Genomic DNA, 18,091 nt, shown 5'->3' with positions numbered 1-18,091 from the left:
TTATTCAGGTGGGAAGTGATAGGCACCCAAACCAGGGTAATTGAAATGAAGAGGAAAGGATGGAACAGGAGGGAGGTAGGACCGCAGAGAGTTCCTGATGGAACGTGGGGAGAGGGGCATGCTGAGATTTTTGAGCGCTCGGGGACAGAAACAAGGAACACAAGAGAAGGAGAGGCTTGTGGAGAAAGCAGATGTTTGCTTTGGCTGTTACGATGTTTTCGCACTACTGGGACACCCATGGAAAAACATCAAGCGTGATACTTGAAGATTTTAAGTTATGACTCAAGTTCAAGAGCAAGATTAGGACCAGACCAGCTTGCATATCTTACAGATATCTCTGTGCTTTCATGGTTATCTGTATAAAAGAACAGCCTAAGCCAAGAGGAAAGATGTGTAGACAGAGGTGATAGCAGAGAGCAAAGAGTTGCGGGGCTGGCAGGGGATTGGAGGGTGGGCGGAGTGCAGCAGGGAGAAATGGAGGCAGTCCTATCAAGGAACATCTGCATTTCCAGAGAGAGCAGTAAATTGCTAATTACTGCTTCTTAGCACACGAGTGCCTCATCACGTGGCATCAGTGGCCATATTGTTGTTCACTTATCAAGCCATGTCCGACTCTTTGTGACACCATGGACTGCAGCACGCCAGGCTGCAGTGGCCTCGCCATGGCCATAGGAGGACAGCTTGCACCACCGAGAAATACAGTCCTGACTTGCAGGCTCAATGAGCAAAGGCATCAAACTCAGTCTTTGACAGGTGACCATTAGAAGGATTAAAAAACTGAAAGGCTGTAAACTGAAAAACCCATGTAATAGGGAAGAGAGCTAGTGACATATGAGAAGCTTTGAAGAGTTTTTGCTAAATTTAATGCAATGTGACCCCTATGAAAAATAGTACCAAAGACAATTCAGGCTCCTAAGAAACAGCAATACTAGCAAGTGAGTCCGTGAGACCACAAACCACCTTAACATCTCTTACTTGGAGAGACTGGGAGAAGAGAGACCCCGAGAGCTGGTGAGAAGGCTCCGTATGTATGTTAGCTCTCTGCTCTGTTTTTATTGACCAGCTTCCTTAGGGTTTTTACCTCTACGGTATGGAATAATAATTCAAGTTTTCCATTCGCATTAGTAATTAGACTGAAGACTGGCTTGAGTCTGTTCTTCCTACTTTTAATGTAGATTTCCACGTTGGCATTGCATTTTTCATTTTCTTAGACGGTCAAGACAATCTTGACCTCCACGTTGTCACTACCAAGTAGCAGCGTCTGACAGCAGCAGCGCTGGGGAGCAGTGGGGGCGGGGAGGCTTCACACAGTGGCAGAAAGCGACAAGCAGAAAGCTGGAAAGGCAGTAACCCTGGGAAAGGGGCCAGACCAGCCTCAACTTATCCTTGGCTTAAAGACGAGATCAAACAGAGGCCAAATGGCCCCACTGCAGTGGTTTTTCCAAACAAAATAAGGAATGATGTGGAGATGAAGTTCTCATGCTGTGACTGTCCACAGTTCCAGCTCCTTTCCTGCTGAGCTCTTGCGCTAGTGGTATAGCTTTGCTTCAACTTCTAATACCAGTCTAAAATCTTCCAGGAGACTTCTAATCACAACAAAGTGGAGAATCTATCCAACCTGTTGTTGAACAGTTTCGAACAGCCATCTCATCATCCAAGAATAAGAGCACAAAAAAATTAAATGAGATGAGATCTATGAAATTATTCTGCAGTGAGGTGGAATAATAAGATATACAAGAAGAAGATGTCGATAGGCTGAATATTTTCTTCAGAAAACAAAGATTTTTAGAAAACATCTGTTTTGTGTTCTCACAATTCAAAAAAACCTGAAGTATGTGAAATGAGACATCTTAAAAGGATCTGGCCAAGAGGCAAGCAGGAATAATAAGGGAATTGAATGCCAGAAGGAAGGACTCGAAGAAAATGAAAAATGCAAAGCCAAGGTTGAAATCTACATTAAAAGGAGGAAGAACAGACTCAATCCAGTCTTAAGTCTAATTACTAATGTGAATGGAAAACTTGAATTGTTATTCCATACTGTAGAGGTAGAAACCCTAAGAGGGCTGATCAATACAGAGCAGAGAGCTAACGTACGGAGCATGAGCCTTCCCAGCAAGTGGAGTGGTGCTTAGCTGATGGTAAGTGCTCAGTAAATATATACTGAGTGAGCCAGCAGTATTCCCAAAGAGGCCACCCAAAATCACACATAAGCAGTAATTCAAGTAACAGTAAAAACATGCTGAGCTGAAGACAGGCCTGCGTCAGTAGATCCAAAGAACTTTACTGAGTGCCAGGCAAAGTTAATGAAAAGGGATAAACACCTCACTACAGCCTCATGGAATTTAACAATTCAAAAACAAAGAGAATGTAAAAGCAAACAGGCAGACAAAACTGAGCTGTCATCCAAGAAAGAAAAGTTCGTCTTACACTTATGAACACGAGAAGATTGTGAAGAACGCCTGCAGGGTCCGAGGGGAGAGAAATTGTGACCCAAGGATTCTCTACACGGTCGAAGTGCGAAACTGACACAGACATTCTCAGATATTCGGAGACTTTAGAAATACATGTCACCTGAGTATCTGTTTCAAAAAAATAATTTTGAAGTCAATATGTATACACATTATACATATATATGTATCAGTATTCTAGCCAGGTAAGAAAGGAATCAAATTCCTTGAGAATAGGGAACTTGGGACTTCCCTAGAGGCCCAGAGGCCAAGATTCCACGCTCCCAGTGCGGGGGGCCCAGGTTCGATCCCTGGTCAGGCAACTAGATCCCATATACTGCACTAAGACTGGGTGTAGCCAAATAAGTAAATATTAAAAAAAAAAAAAAGAATGGGATTCTGTGGTATTAAAGGACCAGCAATGAGCATTAGAAGCAGTTGAACACAGAATCAGGTCTAATAATACACAGGGCCTGAATCCCCATATTATCTCAAAAGTTAAACAAAACTCAAGAAGCTGGCATAAATAGAAGGAAGCAAAAAGTATGATAATGCATATGACAAAGAAGAGAAACAAATGCTATTTCATTCCTAGAAACAATTCGAGAAATTGGAGTTAAGTCAGGCTTTTTAAGAGTTTAATCATGCTGGTATTTTTTAAATATATTTCTTGCAAATCACATGTTTTGATAAATATCCCTGGTTATTTTGTGGAGAGGGGATTGTCAGAGGGCAAGGGAAGAAGGTGGGGTTAGGGAGCAAGTAGGATGCTGCTGAAGTGCTCCGGGTGGGAGGAGGTGACCGCTGACCTGGGGCTGATGTGGACATGGTACGAGATGGGCAGATACCGCTGAAGTGGAGAGGCTGTGCCAGCGGTCTAGGTGTGAGACGTGAGGGAAAGAGAAGCCAAAGACGATTCCCAGATATGTGCCCTGGACAGCTGAAAGAATGGGGCTGCCCATTGCCTTCTGTTGCGAGAACTTGAGGAGAGTGGAGAATGGGCTCTGGGGCCAGTTTTGAACTATTAAGTTTAAGCTGTCTGTTTTACATGCTCACAGATACGTGTAGCTCCCTGCTCCTTTGAAGTAAAAAATTTTTAATTTGAAGGAGAGATGCAAAATTGCTCAGAAAAACTCATTGTAAAATGACAGTGTGTTATCACCTAGGTAATAGTTCCGTTCCTTGTCACCATCCACGAGTACACGCTCTTCAAACAAGAACCGTCTTTGTTAAATACATGAATCACTAGTGTTTTGTTTTGTTTGTCCCTGGCAATGAGATGTTACTTCAAGAAACAGAGAATTCCCTAAAATAGGAAGATCCATATCTGCTCTTTTTTGCAATACCATTTCACCATTTAGAGCAACTGGCAACCTAACAGGTATTTAATAGCTATTTATATTATGTCAAAATATCCAGAATCATAAAGAAAAATTTTTTATTGTTTCCATTGATTTATAATTTGTTATTTTACAAATACGATACAAAAGTTTACCTTAATTCAGCATCCTTTTTGTTTGAATGGTACAAATCAATAGCAAAAAAGTATATGTTAGTCAAACATGGAGAAATGTTTAAATAATAGAAGCTAATATTTAATTTAAAAAAATCACTACTCCCAGGTATCCTCAATATCCATTTATATCTATTTCTTCACCCAATAAGTATTTACTGATGGTCATCTATACGTTTTACTCTGTAGAATGAATGGATGTGCTTTCTACAAAACCGCTTAAACCTTTCTAATCTTTTCATTAATTCTAAAGGAATAATAGAAGATTGGCTTGCTTGTAGAGTTTATAGGTAAAGGAAGTCTTTGGGCTTCCCTGTTGGCTCACTGGTAAAGAATCCGCCTGCCAGTGCAGGAGGCATGGGTTCGATACCAGATCCAGGAAGATCCCACATATCACGGAGCAACTAAGCCCGTGCACCACAACCATTGAGACTGTGCTCTAGAGCCCGGGAGCTAGAAGCCATCACTCCTAGAGTTGGTGCTCCCCACCCAGAGGAGCCTCCGCAATGAGAAGCCAGCGCCCCTAGAGCCGGTGGTCCGCACCCAGAGGAGCCCCCGCAATGAGAAGCCAGCGCCCCTAGAGCCAGTGCTCCCCAACCAGAGGAGCCCCCGCAATGAGAAGCCTCTGCACTACTGAAGCCATCACGCCTAGAGCTGGTGCTCCCCAACCAGAGGAGCCCCCGCAATGAGAAGCCCGTGCAGTACACCCGGAGGGTAGCCTCTGCTCACCACAACTAGAGAAAAGCCTGTGCGACAATGAAGACCCAGCACAGCCAAAACTAAATAAATCAAGTAATTATAATGACAACTCTTTCAAAGAAAATAAAAGAGATCTTGCTTAACCATAACCCAAATAAGTGAAGATTTGAGATGAGTCAGAATACTTTCAGTGCTAAAGTCACAAGACCCAGTGTCACAAACCGCAAGATAATTGGTTTTTGTCAAGTTTATTCCTCCTGCTGTCCTCGCTGCTGTAGATGTGTGGTGTGTGTGTGAGTCTGTGTGTGCTCTCTGGTTAACCAAATTATTTCCCAGAAAATGAAATTAACCAGAATACATCATCCTCTGAGCATTCTAACTGTTCTTTACATGAAAGTAATAAAACTATATTTCTTTTTTAGCAAGTCTATAATGTAGACTTTTTACTAGTGAAACCTATCTTTATATATAATGAATTCTCATTAGTATGAATTTATTACATAATACAAAACAGATGGACGTATTTACAAGAATACTTTTCTTCATGCAATAGGAATAACAATAAAGAACATGTCTGGCCCTTTGTTATAAATAAAAATATATATTTAAATACGGTAGGAACTTACTATTTAAAGAAGCATTTTAATGAATCCCATAAAATACACAGACCAAAATAATCAATCTTTCTATTCCAGCCCTCAGTAGAGTTTTGAGGAGCCTCCCCGCCTCCAGCACATTGCCTTCAAGAGCACCCGTCCTGACATGCCTCTTCCTGTTTTGAGCTTCCAACTACTGGTGGGCTGGCTAGATGATAGAGAATAAATTATCTGTCCATATTTATCTGCAAGTTATATACTTGGATGAATAGTGCTACTATATAAAAATGTCTTTGTGTCCATAGTTATGGAGCAAAAGCCTAGCACATTCTTTCACTTCTCAAAAACAAAACCTACTGGCTCTTATTTCTAAAAATATCTGTGACAAACAGAATCAAAAATAATTCATTTATCCACAAATAAAAATCTAAAAGAAGAGAATAGATGCCCACCAGCATGGCTAAAATTAAAAGAAAAAAAAAGAAAAAGAAACTGTCGATATCAAGTTTGGGTGAGGATACAAACAAAGGAAGCCCTCATACACTGCTCCTGGGAAATGTCAATTCGAAAAACCACTTTGGAAATCTATTTGACAGTATCACCTAAACCTGAGTGTGTCCAGCATATCCACCCAACTGAAAGACACATATCTGCTGCAAAAGACATGATCAAGGATACTCATGGTGACATTACTCATAACAGCTCCAGGCTGGAAATAACACAGTTGCAGATGAGATACCAATTCTGACGTATGGTCAAAAATCACACGATTGGACGTTTTTATGGCGGAGACAGAGAATCAAGAGCTGCTGGGCACAACAGCGTCGGTGCCTCTCCTGGAAACGATGTGGAATCAAAGAAGCCAGACACCGAAGACTACATACTGTATGATCCCACTTTGTGAAATGCAAAAACACACAAACCTAATCTGTAACGATAGAAGTCAGGCGGGTAGGGGGCAGGAGTCCTCTGGCAGGGCCTGCGTCAAGTCCAAGAGAGACTCTAGGAGGCCGGGAGGGTACAGGTGTTACAAGGGTGTGTTCGCTTTTAAAGTTCACTGCCTCTGCACTTGAGATTTATACACTTTATTATGAGTATATTATACTAGAATTTTAAAAGTTGACCCAAAAAAGTGGGTGGCAGATTTACTGAATATATCCCTTCCTTCACTATGGACATCCCTTCCTTCACTCTCACCCCAAATTTTATTAAGTCTTTTTCTTTTATTGGTATACAGAATGGGAACAAAGCCTTCAAAGTAGAGAGGACATTAAAAGATGATAGCTGTGCACAGGAAAAGAAGTAAACCAGCCTAAGAAAGTTCAGACCCCAAATCTCTAGGTTCTTCCATGATGGACAGTCTAGAGACAGCAGACAAACATGGTATTATAAGGGAAAAGTAAGTATTTTGTAATTCGATAACTCCCTTACTAAGGGCAATAATAGGTCCCCTGAAAGGACCTTCTTTTATTATAATGTTTACTAATTATTAGCATTGTTGTTGTTCAGTTGCTAAGTTGTGTCCGAATCTCTGCAACCCGATGAACTGCTGCACGCCAGGCTTCCCTGTCCTTCACCATCACCTTGAGTTTGCGCAAACTCATGTCCGTTGAGTCAGTGATGCCACCCAACCACCTCATCCTCTGTCGCCCCCTTCTCTCCTTGCCCTCAGTCTTTCCCAGCATCAGGGTCTTTTCCAATTATTAGCATAGATACCAAAAGAAGAATTTTGCAGTGCTGTTGGGCAGGTTGTTTAACACACCTTTACTGGATCGTGGTTCTCTTGCTCTTAAGTCAGACCTTTTCCTCAAATTCACACCACCTGTAATTCCCTTCTTGTGCCTTCAGTCTGTTACAGCGGCCTCTGTGCTCTACCACTGATCAGGAATTGATATCAATAACACAGGATTTTGCAAACCTCTCATAAAGAGTTAACATTTGTTTACTTTATAGTCTTAAGGAGCTACATCATAATGAAGTGACTTTGATAGTTAGCTGGTCAGTGAGATTTCTATCTCACCAGCCTACTAAGGAAAATTAAAGACAAAGTTCTTCTGGTAAATGATAAATGTACTAGTATACTTTAGGCAAATATAAGAATATCTAAAATAGCAAACCATCATTACTCCAGATAGCTTCATTACAGTGAGATCTTTATAAATATATTTAGAAGATTGTTATTGTTTAATCACTGAGTTGTCTCCGATTCTTTTGTGATCCCATGGACTGTATCCTCTGTCCATGGGATTTCCCAGGCAAGAATATTGCAGTGGGGTTGGCATCTCCTTCTCCAGAGGATCTTCCCAACCCAGGGATTGAACCCAGGTCTCTTGTAGTCTTAGATCTGACTCTGTCCCGACTTAGAGAACAACCAAATGGCTGAGAGCCTTAGAAAGCTATTTAGGAGATTTGTGGTATACCACCACCACCCCACCCCACACCCACCCACCAAACTCCAAATAATGGAAGATTTTCATCCAGTTACATATCTGCTAAGTGGTTCTAGATGTTTTCTGCTTCTTTTGAGTGCTGATGTTGGAGCACAAAAATGAATTTTGGAAAGCAAAGTATGTTTCTGTAACTAATTATCCACCCAAGTCTCTCAGAATGTTTACTATCAATAGCAAACCAGCTTAACATTACTACATTGACACTAATGTCAAAATAGACATGAAATGAACTGGTTTCCTAGGCAGTTATTTTCCCCATAATTTGTTGCACTTAGCAGGCAATTCATCTACTTCTATTACTGAAGAATAGATCTACTAGTGAAAAAAAAACCACATTGCTTCAAAGTCACTTTTTAAGACTTTGATTAATGCTTAGAAGCTTACAAATTAGGGACAATTCCCAGTTATTTGAGAAAATATTACTGTCATTATTTTGATATAATTAGGTAGAGGCAAAGGGTAAAAAAAACCAATTGGGAAATCCTCCACTTAATACTAGTGACTTTCATTTCTAATTAAATGTAGACTGTGCTGTGCTTAGTCGCTTAGTCATGTCCAACTCTGTGATCCTGTGGACTGCAGCCTGTCAGGCTCCTCTGTCCATGGGGATTCTTCAGGCAAGAATACTGGAGTGGGTTGCCATCCCCTCCTCCAGGGGATCTTCCCAACCCAGGGATTGAACCCAGGTCTCCTTACCATCTGAGCCACCAGGGAAGCCCAAACGTAGACTGTAATACTTCAAACCGACGTTCGCAGACACAGTGTCCCCTCAGTTTGGAGATGGGGCTGCAAAGACACAGAGAATCTCAATAACTGCCCAAAGTGAGACAAAACTAGAATTTTCACATGTTGAATCCAAGTCTGGTGTTTTTCTACCCTGAGCCACTCTTTGTCTTGATAAGTGCATTCCTGAAATGAAAATAGACTCAGTATAGTAAAGAGTTATCATTATGTTCACAACTAGATGTTTTAAGAGACTTCAGTTTTTTAGAACAATTTTAGATTCCCAGAAAATTAAGCAGAAAGTGCAGAGAATTTCTTTATACTTCCTGCCCCCACACACGCCCTTCCCTATTATCAACATCCACCACCAGTGCGGTACATTTGCTACAACTGATGAACCTATACCGACACATTATCACCCAAAGTCCGCAGTTTACATTAGGAATCACTCTGAGTGTTGTACATTCTGTGGGTTTGAATAAATGTATAATGACATGTATCTGCCATCACAGTATCATCTAGAATAGTTGCACTGCCCTAAAGATCCTCTGTGCCTTGCCTTTTCATCCCTTCCTCTCCACCAACCCTTGGCAACCACTGACTTCTTTTACTTTCTCCATAGTTTCGCCCTTTTACAGAATGTTGTATTGTTGGAACCATACATGCTGTAGCATTTTCAGATGGACTTCTTTCACTTAGTAATATGCATTTAAGTCACCTCCATGTCGTTCCATGTCTTGATAGCTCATTTGTTTTTAGCACTGGGTATTATTTCATTGTCTGGGTTCTTAATGTAAATATCAGCTTTGATAAACCTGTGCCTTCATTGGGATATTACAACTCTTTATCATTTAACTATCATCTTAGTCCACCTGGCATAGTTTTAAGCATTATGTGCAAATATCTTTAGAAAAGTAATTTAGGGGATTTCTGAATATAGATAATCAGACTGCTAGTAGGGTGCAGAATGTTTGCACACTATGGTCCTCAACTGTTCCATTTGCACTCTAAGTCGCGGAGAACTTGAAAAACAACTTCTTGAAAAGGAAGAATCTGAAGATCACTTTTAAGAATCTGAAGACCATGTTTTCTCTGTGCTTGCAGACAGTGTTAACAAGTTCAAGCTGATTAATATGTTACCTAATAAATTTTCTAGGAGTACCATGACAGAAAGTCCAGAAGAAATGCAGTACCATTACCATTCTAGATATTGCATACTTCTCCAGAGATTTATTTGCATACCATTATCCTGTTCATATGTGCCGTGAGCTCAATTTTGTCCTTCCATATGTTAAAACACATATACTGGACAGAATCCACACAAAGGGCAATTCTCTGTCAGCAGAGCCGAAACCAGCCCTTCTATGAAGCGGTGCTCATGCGGAACCAGCACACATTGAAGAGAGCCTGGTGTGTCTCCTGTTGTTGCTGTTCTTTAGTCGGTCAGTCGTGTCCAACTCGGGCGACCCTATGACTGTTGTAGCCCACCAGGCTCCTCCGTCCATGGGATTCTCCAGGCAAGAATACTGGAGTGGGTTGCCATTTCCTTCTCCAAGGGAACCTCCCCAATCCAGGGATCGAACCCTTGTCTCCTGCATTGACAGGCAGATTCTTTACTCCTGAGCCATCAGGGAAGCTCCGTGTTTCCTGTTATTCGTGCATAAAATGTGTCAGGGACTCTCCAGAACTAAAGTAAGCATTCCTGTGTGTATCTTTGTAGGCTAAAGGTAAAGAAAGACAGTGGCTAAGACACCAAGCTACTGGGGAGCTAGATGATGCCAAGATCATTGATGGGCTCACTGGAGAAAAAGCCATCTACAAACGCCGGGGTGAGCTGGAGCCACAGGTAAGTATGGGTGCCCTGGGAGCCTCAGATCTGTAGTTTGACCTGCTTCACAGCCAGGTGCTTCCTGGAGTCATTGTTTTAGTCAAAAGACTACAAACCCTGAATATGGCCGTCAAGGAAAGCATCATATATTTTTTTAATTAGAAGAAAACATAAATATTACACTGTTTATTATATGAATCAAGATCCCAGCATGAGTCAAGAAATACCAGGCACACTCAAATTGAGCAATTGAGGGAACCTAATAAAAAGACTATTTACAAAAGTAAGGGTGGGGTTTAGGAAGTCCAAAAAGAGACAGTGTGGTCTTCCAGCAGCAGGGATCTGCCCTCGGTCTAAAAGGGCGGCGGAGAGAGCGCTTACTGGAACCTGGACAAGGTGGTTCACGAGGAGGGCGGCCCGCCAAGGGCTGCGGCCATCGGTAGGAGAACCACCCACGGGCTGCAGCAGGACGGGGCGGAGGGAATAAACGTGCCACCCTCCTGCTCTGACGCACTGCCATGCCCCCCAGCAGCCGCTGGAAGCCAGAGAGGCCGCTGCCTTCTTGCAGGTGAGCCCCCAGGACCCAGAGCAGGGTGCCCTGGAGGGGAAACGCAAGACACTTGGTGTCCCTGAATCCCAGAGGGTGACGCAGATGAAAACTCTGGAGCCATCTTAGTGGTTCTCTGCTGTCTTGTTCCTTTAAAGACCTGTTTATCCTATAACCAAAGACATTTTTAGAAAATAAGGAATTCTCCCAGAGTGTCAAGTTTGAGTCATAATATTAAAATATTTGCAGTAATACAAGGGGCAAAAAATGGCAATTAGGTGAGTCTCTTAGAGGGCTCTGTGACTTCCAAAATCCTCGAATAACCGAAATTGCTGGGCAGCCGCTGAGGCCTGGGGGTCGGTGGGGGCGGTGACTGTTGGGGAGGGGAGCCATACTGGTGTGAGTCAATGGCTGCTTTCTTTACTGACTCACTGTGGTCCACCGCTGTGTTTAAATACATCTGAAATTGTGAGGCGTCATGGAAGCATGAGGCTCTGTTAGGCAATGCCTAATTTAGGCAGACTCAACAAGCTTTTAAGGACTACACTGAATCTGTCTCCAACCATTACACTCCAGTACCCACAGCATTTTCTTGAAATGACTAACTTTGCTCATTCGTTTTCATACATGTCAGCAAGTGTATATAGTAACCAAATAATCTGGAATTTTTCTCCTTTTTTCTTGTAAGTAAGTCTGACAAGCATACTTTTGTTTTTCTTTCTGCACATTGGCAGGCCTGGGTCCAAAACCAAATTGAAACTCCTAAGCGTTTCACATTTTAATTGACGGTTGTTGCTGACCTATAGTTCGATGCCACGTTTGTGCCTTTAACGCCAGGAAAAGTAAAAAGAAGCAGTGATTCAGTAACTGGAAGGAGTAGAAAACTGAAAACTTCCTAAAGACAAAAGACAGGAAGAGATATTTTCTTTTACTTCCTTGTAACAAGCCCCTGCCCCTCACACCCCTGATTTTAGGAATCTGACATTTCTCACAGACCGTGTGCAAGGGATTTTCAGGCCACTACACAGCAGGTAAAATTGCTGTGGGCTTCCAGAATAGCTCCATCTTCCTAGAGAAGCTGACTCTAAGGCTTGATGAGAAAATGACACGTTGGGGTTTATATTCTTTCCTGATTATTGTTTTTAAGATGGCATCAGTCTCATTAAGGAAGTCTTAATGGACTAGGTTGGTCCTCGAAAGGACCATATTCCAAAGGAAAATCTTCCCCCACGTGGCCCCAACTACCAACACAAATCTGAAGCTCCATTTACTGAAATGTAATCTGCAGATCAGTGATCCCCAACTTTATGGGCACCAGGGTCAGGTTTCATAGAAGACAGTTTTTCCACGGACCAGGCAGGGTTGGTGGGGGGATGGTTTCGGGATGATTCAAACACATTTTGTTTATTGTGTGCTTTATTAATGTTTCTGTTATTATTACGTTGTGATTATATGATGAAATAATTGTTAATGTTCAGTCACTAAGTCGTGTCTGACTCTTTGCTACCCAGTGGACTGCAGCACACCAGGCTTCCCTGTCTTCCACTATCTCCCGGAGTTTGCTCAAGCTCATGTCCATTGAGTCAGTGATACCATCCAACCATCTCATCCTCTGTTTCCCCCTTCTCCTCCTACGGAATCAGAATATGAGGCATTAGATTCTCATAAAGAGTATGCAGCCTAGATTCCTCACATGCGCAGTTCACAGCAGGGTTTGTGCTCCTATGAGAGTCTAATGTTGCCGCTGATCTGACATAAGCAGAGCTTGGGTGGTAATATAATTGATGCCAAGCCCACCACTCACCTCCTGCTGTGCGACCCTATTCCTAACGGTACCGACCCACGCCTCCCCACCTGCCAGGACAGCCTTGTGCAGGGGGCAGCCTGCAGCTGATCCACCTGCCTGGCAGCTGGTACTCTGGGGCTGGCGTGAGACCCCCAGAACAGCAGCCAGTGATGGTTTTCTGGTTCTCAAGGCCTTTCTGTCGTCCCTCCCTCAGATGGGCAGCCCCCAACAGAAACCCAAGCGCCTGCGCCTGGTGGTGGACGTGTCGGGCAGCATGTACCGCTTCAACGGGGTGGATGGCCGGCTTGAGCGCTCGATGGAAGCCGTGTGTATGGTCATGGAGGCCTTCGAGAACTATGAGGAGAAGTTTAAGGTAACGGTGTGAACTGTGGAGGGTGAGAGGCATCCCAGATCCCATCTGCCCAGGAGTCGCCCCGAGTCAGGACGTGAGGCTGGCTGGGGGGTGCTCACCTAGGGCAGACAAGAGTCTTCATCTTCTCATCAACCCATCTGTCAGCACCGAGAAAGGGAGCCTTCTGTTTCATCTGCTCTAATAATCAGGACATGATAAGACCGTAACCTAAAGACCAGTCGCTACAGAAGAAAGCACTGCCCTTGACAAGTTGTGTGATGTCAGCCGTGATGCTGTGGTGTTGCTGTTGCTGTTGTTTAGTCACTCAGTCGTGTCCGATTCTTTTGCCACCCTCTGGACTAGAGCCTGCCAGGCTCCTCTGTCCATGGGATTTTTCCAGGCAAGAATACTGAAGCAGGTTGCCATCTCCTTCTCCAAGGGATCTCTCCCACCGAGGGATGGAACCTGCATCTCCTGCATCGGCAGGCGGATTCTTTACCCCTGAGCCACCCAGGAAGCTGCACGTTGGAGTGGGGTGGGGAGGAGCAGAAACAGGCAGGCAGAAGCATGGCAGGCGTCGCCCCAGATTTCTCAGAGCCGCCATCCCCACCCTAGGACCCCTCACCCACCCATCCCAACCAGGCAGCCTCTCAAGGTTCTCAGCATTGCCTTGCCTTGGCTCACAGGGAGGGTCACACAGTGACAGGAGTCTCCCCAGCGGACGGCGAAGGTGCTTGCCCTGGGAGAAATGATCCCCTTTAAATGATATCCCTTTAGTCATCGCTGAGTTTGCTTTGCCTCCTCCTTCAGAGACCTGAGCTCCGAGAAGGGCATCCACATTCCTGGCTCTGACCAGAGCAAATAATCTGAACACGGTGCTGAGTAATTATTATCGGCAGTTCAGCTGAGAGGAGCAGTATATGTGCAGCCATGGGTCATGGGTACTCAGTCTATCCTAAATATTCTCAGCCGCGTTGGGGATCAAACACATCCTTCAGAAACAGCCCGTCTTCAATGACAGCTTGACATCCTGCCCGCAGCTGGGGATTACTGTGCTGAGCCGTGTCTGTGTGTTGTGATGGATACAGCAAGAAGCAGGCTGTGAAACCCGTCGCTTCATTGACTTTGGGCCCACTTTCGAGGCTGCGAGGCTCCCAGAGTCCCTTGTGTGAAGCTCTGTATGAGAGATCCCTTTTACAATGAAGGGAGAAGGAACAGGCATCTTGAGTCAGTGAGTGCTGTGGGTTGTCAGACTGCCTCAGACTCTGCCAGCGTCCACGTCCTGCAAACACGAGTGGGACGTGGACCCTCACCGTGGGGAGCAGCTCTGTCTCCCTGAGGAGCTGGAATGCGCTGCCCCTGGTGGCCAGTGAGCACCACGGGGCTGCCCCAGAGCCCTCTCGGCTTTAGTTGCCAGGAGTCTCTGGGCCATGATCCGAGCCCTGCCAGGCCAGCCCTATTCTGCCTTACGGCTCCCAGACAAGTGTTCAGCACTTTGCCTCCTTGGCCCTCCCTCCGTTCAAACGAGTTTTTCTTGATTTTGATTTTTTTTTCTTTTCTGTGTTCTCTTAAAAATATTTTATTGAAGTACAGTTGATTTACAATATCATGTTAGTTTCAGATAGGCAGCAAAGTGATTCATATATATATATATATATTCGTTTTCATATTCTTTTCCATTATAGGTTATTACATGATATTGAGTATAGTTCTCTGTTTTATACAGTAGGTCCTTGTTGCTTATCTATTTTATATATAGTGTGTGTACGTTAACCCCATCCTCCCAATGTATTCCTTCCCTCTTCCCCTTTTCCCCTTTGATAACCATAAGTTTGTATTCTGTGTGTATAACTCTCTTTCTGTTTTGGAAATAAGTTCATTTGTTGTTTTTTTTTTTTTTTTTTAAGAGTTTACGTATAAGTGATGTCATATGATATTTGTCTTTCTCTGTCTGACTTACTTCACTTAGTACAATAATTTCTAGGTCCATTCATGTTGCTGCAAAAGGCATTATTTCATTCTTTTATGACTGAGTAATATTCCACTGTATATGTACTTTTTTATGTCATATGAGTTTAACATTTTTAAGTAATTTATGTCTTTCCTAGTATAAAATAGAGCATAATTCTTCAATCACTTGGACCACTGTGATTGAAGTAGATGGTTAGACATCCATTGCATCAGCATAAATCCCACCTATGTTTTAAAAGCTTGGGTTTGCCACTAGTTGGATCAGCCCATTTGCCTCTCTTGTGGATCTTGAAGCCCAGGGTTCCTCAGCTCCGTCTGAGCTCCCTTTGAGTTATGTGAAGATTTTAACTCCTCATAGACCACAGCAAACATTCCAGTTAAAACTGGCGTGTTTATGTATGTGGTGCGTGCATGCTCAGTCGTGTCCGACTCTGCGACCCTATGGACTAGCCCACCAGGTTCCTCTAGTCTGTGGGATTTTCCAGGCAAGAAGCAAGAATACTGGAGTGGGTTGTCATTCCTCCTCCAGGGGATCTTCCAGACCCAAGGATCAAACTGGGGTTGCCGACAACTCCTGCCTTGGCAGGGAGATTCTTTTACCACTGAGCCACATGGGAAGCCCATAGTTATCTAGATATTCACAGTTATCTAGCAAAAAATTTCCCATTAGAAAGAGGATTTCTATGTCTATGAGAATGGAACTGCTCTGTATGTGAAACTACTTCTTTCAGATTTTTAGAAAGATTCAGTAGAAGTTCAGCAAGAAGTGGACTGACAGAGTTCCCCAGGACTGGGTGAAGGCTGAGACAGAAGGCAGGAAGCGACCAAGCTAACGGGGGAGAGCGTGTTGAATATTTCACTGCATCTCACGTGCGGAATATATGGAATAGATTTGTATTTGTCTAATTCTCACCGTTAAAAGTCTGTCATCTGGGAGAACAACTAGTCAAACTGGACATGTACACAAAAAGAAATAACATCAAAGGAACAAGCATTCACAAGATGTTGTTTTGTTTTGTTTCTCTTTGACAATTAGAAAACAAATTGTTGGCACATGACCTGCTGAATTTCAACTAAATTCAACAGAATTACAGACGCTGACTGAGCACTTGCTAAGAGCAGTGCTCTGTAAGGTACATCATTCCCTGCCGACCTTGAGCTTGTAACCTTCCACAGAAGACCTAGAAAAGTTAGTTCTGAAGACGACTCCACAAGAGGCGTGTAGTGATAAAGGCACAGCCGAGCGCACCTCCCCAGACCCCCGCCTTCGGGGAGCCATCCCCAAAGGAGTATTTTGCTGACAGTCTCTTTTTTTTTTTTTTTTAGGGTTTTCCCCCCTTTTTTCTTTTTATTATTTGAAAAAAATTTATTGGGGCATAGTTTCCTTACAATGTTGTGTTCATTTCTGCTGTACAGCAAAGTGATCAGCTCCCTGTGTACATATGTCCCCTCTCTTTTGGGTTTCCTTCCTATTTAAATCACCACAGAGCACTGAGGAGAGCCCCCTGTGTTCTACACTAGGTTCTCGTTAGTTATCTGTTGTATGTGTGCTTGCTAAGTCACTTCAGTCATGTTCAGCTCTTTGTGACCCCGTGGGCCATTGCATGGCAGGCCCCTCTCTCCATGGAATTCTCCAGGAAAGAATACTGGAGTGGGTATCCATTTCCTTCTCCAGGGGATCTCCTTGATCCAGGGGTGGAACTGGCATCTCCTATGTCTCTTGCATGGGCAGGTGGGCTCTTGACCACTAGGGCCACCTGGGAAGCCCAGATAGATGACAGTAGATAAGGAAACAAAGAACTGTGGGCACAGAAAAGTATGGGATCATCTGTCATGGTTTCTCAGTGCTTGGGCACGGAGGAAACACTCGGGGTGGGAAGTGGTTCAAAATACAAAGCCCTTTCTTCTTCCATTGCATGTCAGAGCTGCAGTGAGCCACCCTTACGGACAAGAGTATCACCAGTGTAGGGGCTTCCCAGGTGACTCAGTGGTAAAAGAAACTGCCTGTCAATGTAGGAGGCACAGGAGATGTGGGCTGGATCCCTGGGTCAGGATGATCCCCTGGAGGAAGAAATGAGAACCCACTCCAGTACTCTTGCCTGGAAAATTCCATAGACAGAGGAGCCTGGTAGGCTACAGTCCGTGGGGTCGCAAAGAGTTGGACATGACTGAGCACACACGCATATCAGTAGTGTGCATATGTCAACCCCAGTCTGCCTGTTCATCCCCTCCCCCACTTCCGCTTTCAGTATTCCTATGTTTACTCTCTACGTCTGTGTCTCTATTTCTGCTTTGTAGATAAGATCACCTACGCCAGTCTTTTTAGATTTCACATGCATGCATTAATATATGGCACTTGTGAGGGTCTCTTCAATTGCCACAACACTAAAAAGAATTTCCTTATTTTTTTAATCTGTGAAACCACAGAAATATTGAGAAGGTAACATAGTTATATATGACTTTCTAAACATTTTTCTTGAAATATACATGATTTACTGTCAAATCCAGGTGAAATTACAGTAAGACACTGAGATACAATAAAGGTCTTTCAGGGCTTGAAGCTTCATCGTGTCTTATGCTATTTGATTTTTAACAGGAAGTACTTTAACGGTTTTGATTTTGTGCATTTTCTTTTATTCCCCTCACATTTACTACATCTAGTTCCTGCAGATCTTATTTTAACAGCATAGAAAGTCTTACAAAGCTAAAAGGATTAAAGTCTTCACAACAGAAGGAGAAAATCCTTACGATTTCCCGAGATGAGCTCTCTGAGGAAAAGTGGTCCTTAGCTGGGTGTCTGGCGGCGGCGGCTGGGGGAGTCAGCATGCAGAGGATTTCAGGTCCTGTGCCTGCAGCTTCCTCACTGTGGCCCTGCTCTTTGGAGCCGAGGTCACATCACTGTTCCCTCTGTCCAGTTTCCTCATTCCTCAGACAGGAAACCAAGACCCAGAAACACTAAGGACTTGGCCCAGAGGTGGAAGGCTAGACTAGCCCACCACGCTTCTCTTTGTTTTCCCTATTTTGTTTTGTTTTTAAACTTTTCCCCTTGATTTCCAAATTTGTTTATTTTGAAAAAGGTTTAATCTACAAGAAAGTTGGAAGAATTGTAAAATGAACACCCATGTGCCTTTGCTTAGATTCACCAAGTGATCCCTTTTTCCCTCATCTGCTTTGTGTTC

The 18,091-nt window shown here is 43.6% G+C and overlaps 1 protein-coding gene across 10 annotated transcripts in view; it reads left to right on the top strand.

Annotated features, from left to right (window-relative positions):
* Nucleotides 1–18,091, top strand: part of VWA8 (von Willebrand factor A domain containing 8) — a 385,006-nt gene that overhangs the window by 350,477 nt on the left and 16,438 nt on the right. For all 10 annotated transcript variants that reach the window (XR_014071267.1, XR_014071268.1, XR_014071269.1 and 7 more), the window contains 2 exons: nt 10,149–10,274; nt 12,804–12,962. Coding sequence is in view for 7 of the 10 variants with exons in the window: in XM_081549924.1 (XP_081406050.1) it covers nt 10,149–10,274; nt 12,804–12,962 (285 nt within the window). In the remaining 3 variants the exon portion in view is untranslated. The remainder of the gene's footprint in view (nt 1–10,148; nt 10,275–12,803; nt 12,963–18,091) is intronic.

The sequence above is a fragment of the Giraffa tippelskirchi genome, chromosome 12, assembly GCF_054371585.1.
Source record: "Giraffa tippelskirchi isolate mGirTip1 chromosome 12, T2T-mGirTip1v1.2.pri, whole genome shotgun sequence".
Lineage (NCBI taxonomy): Eukaryota > Metazoa > Chordata > Mammalia > Artiodactyla > Giraffidae > Giraffa > Giraffa tippelskirchi.
This window is presented reverse-complemented; position numbering and strand designations above follow the sequence as displayed.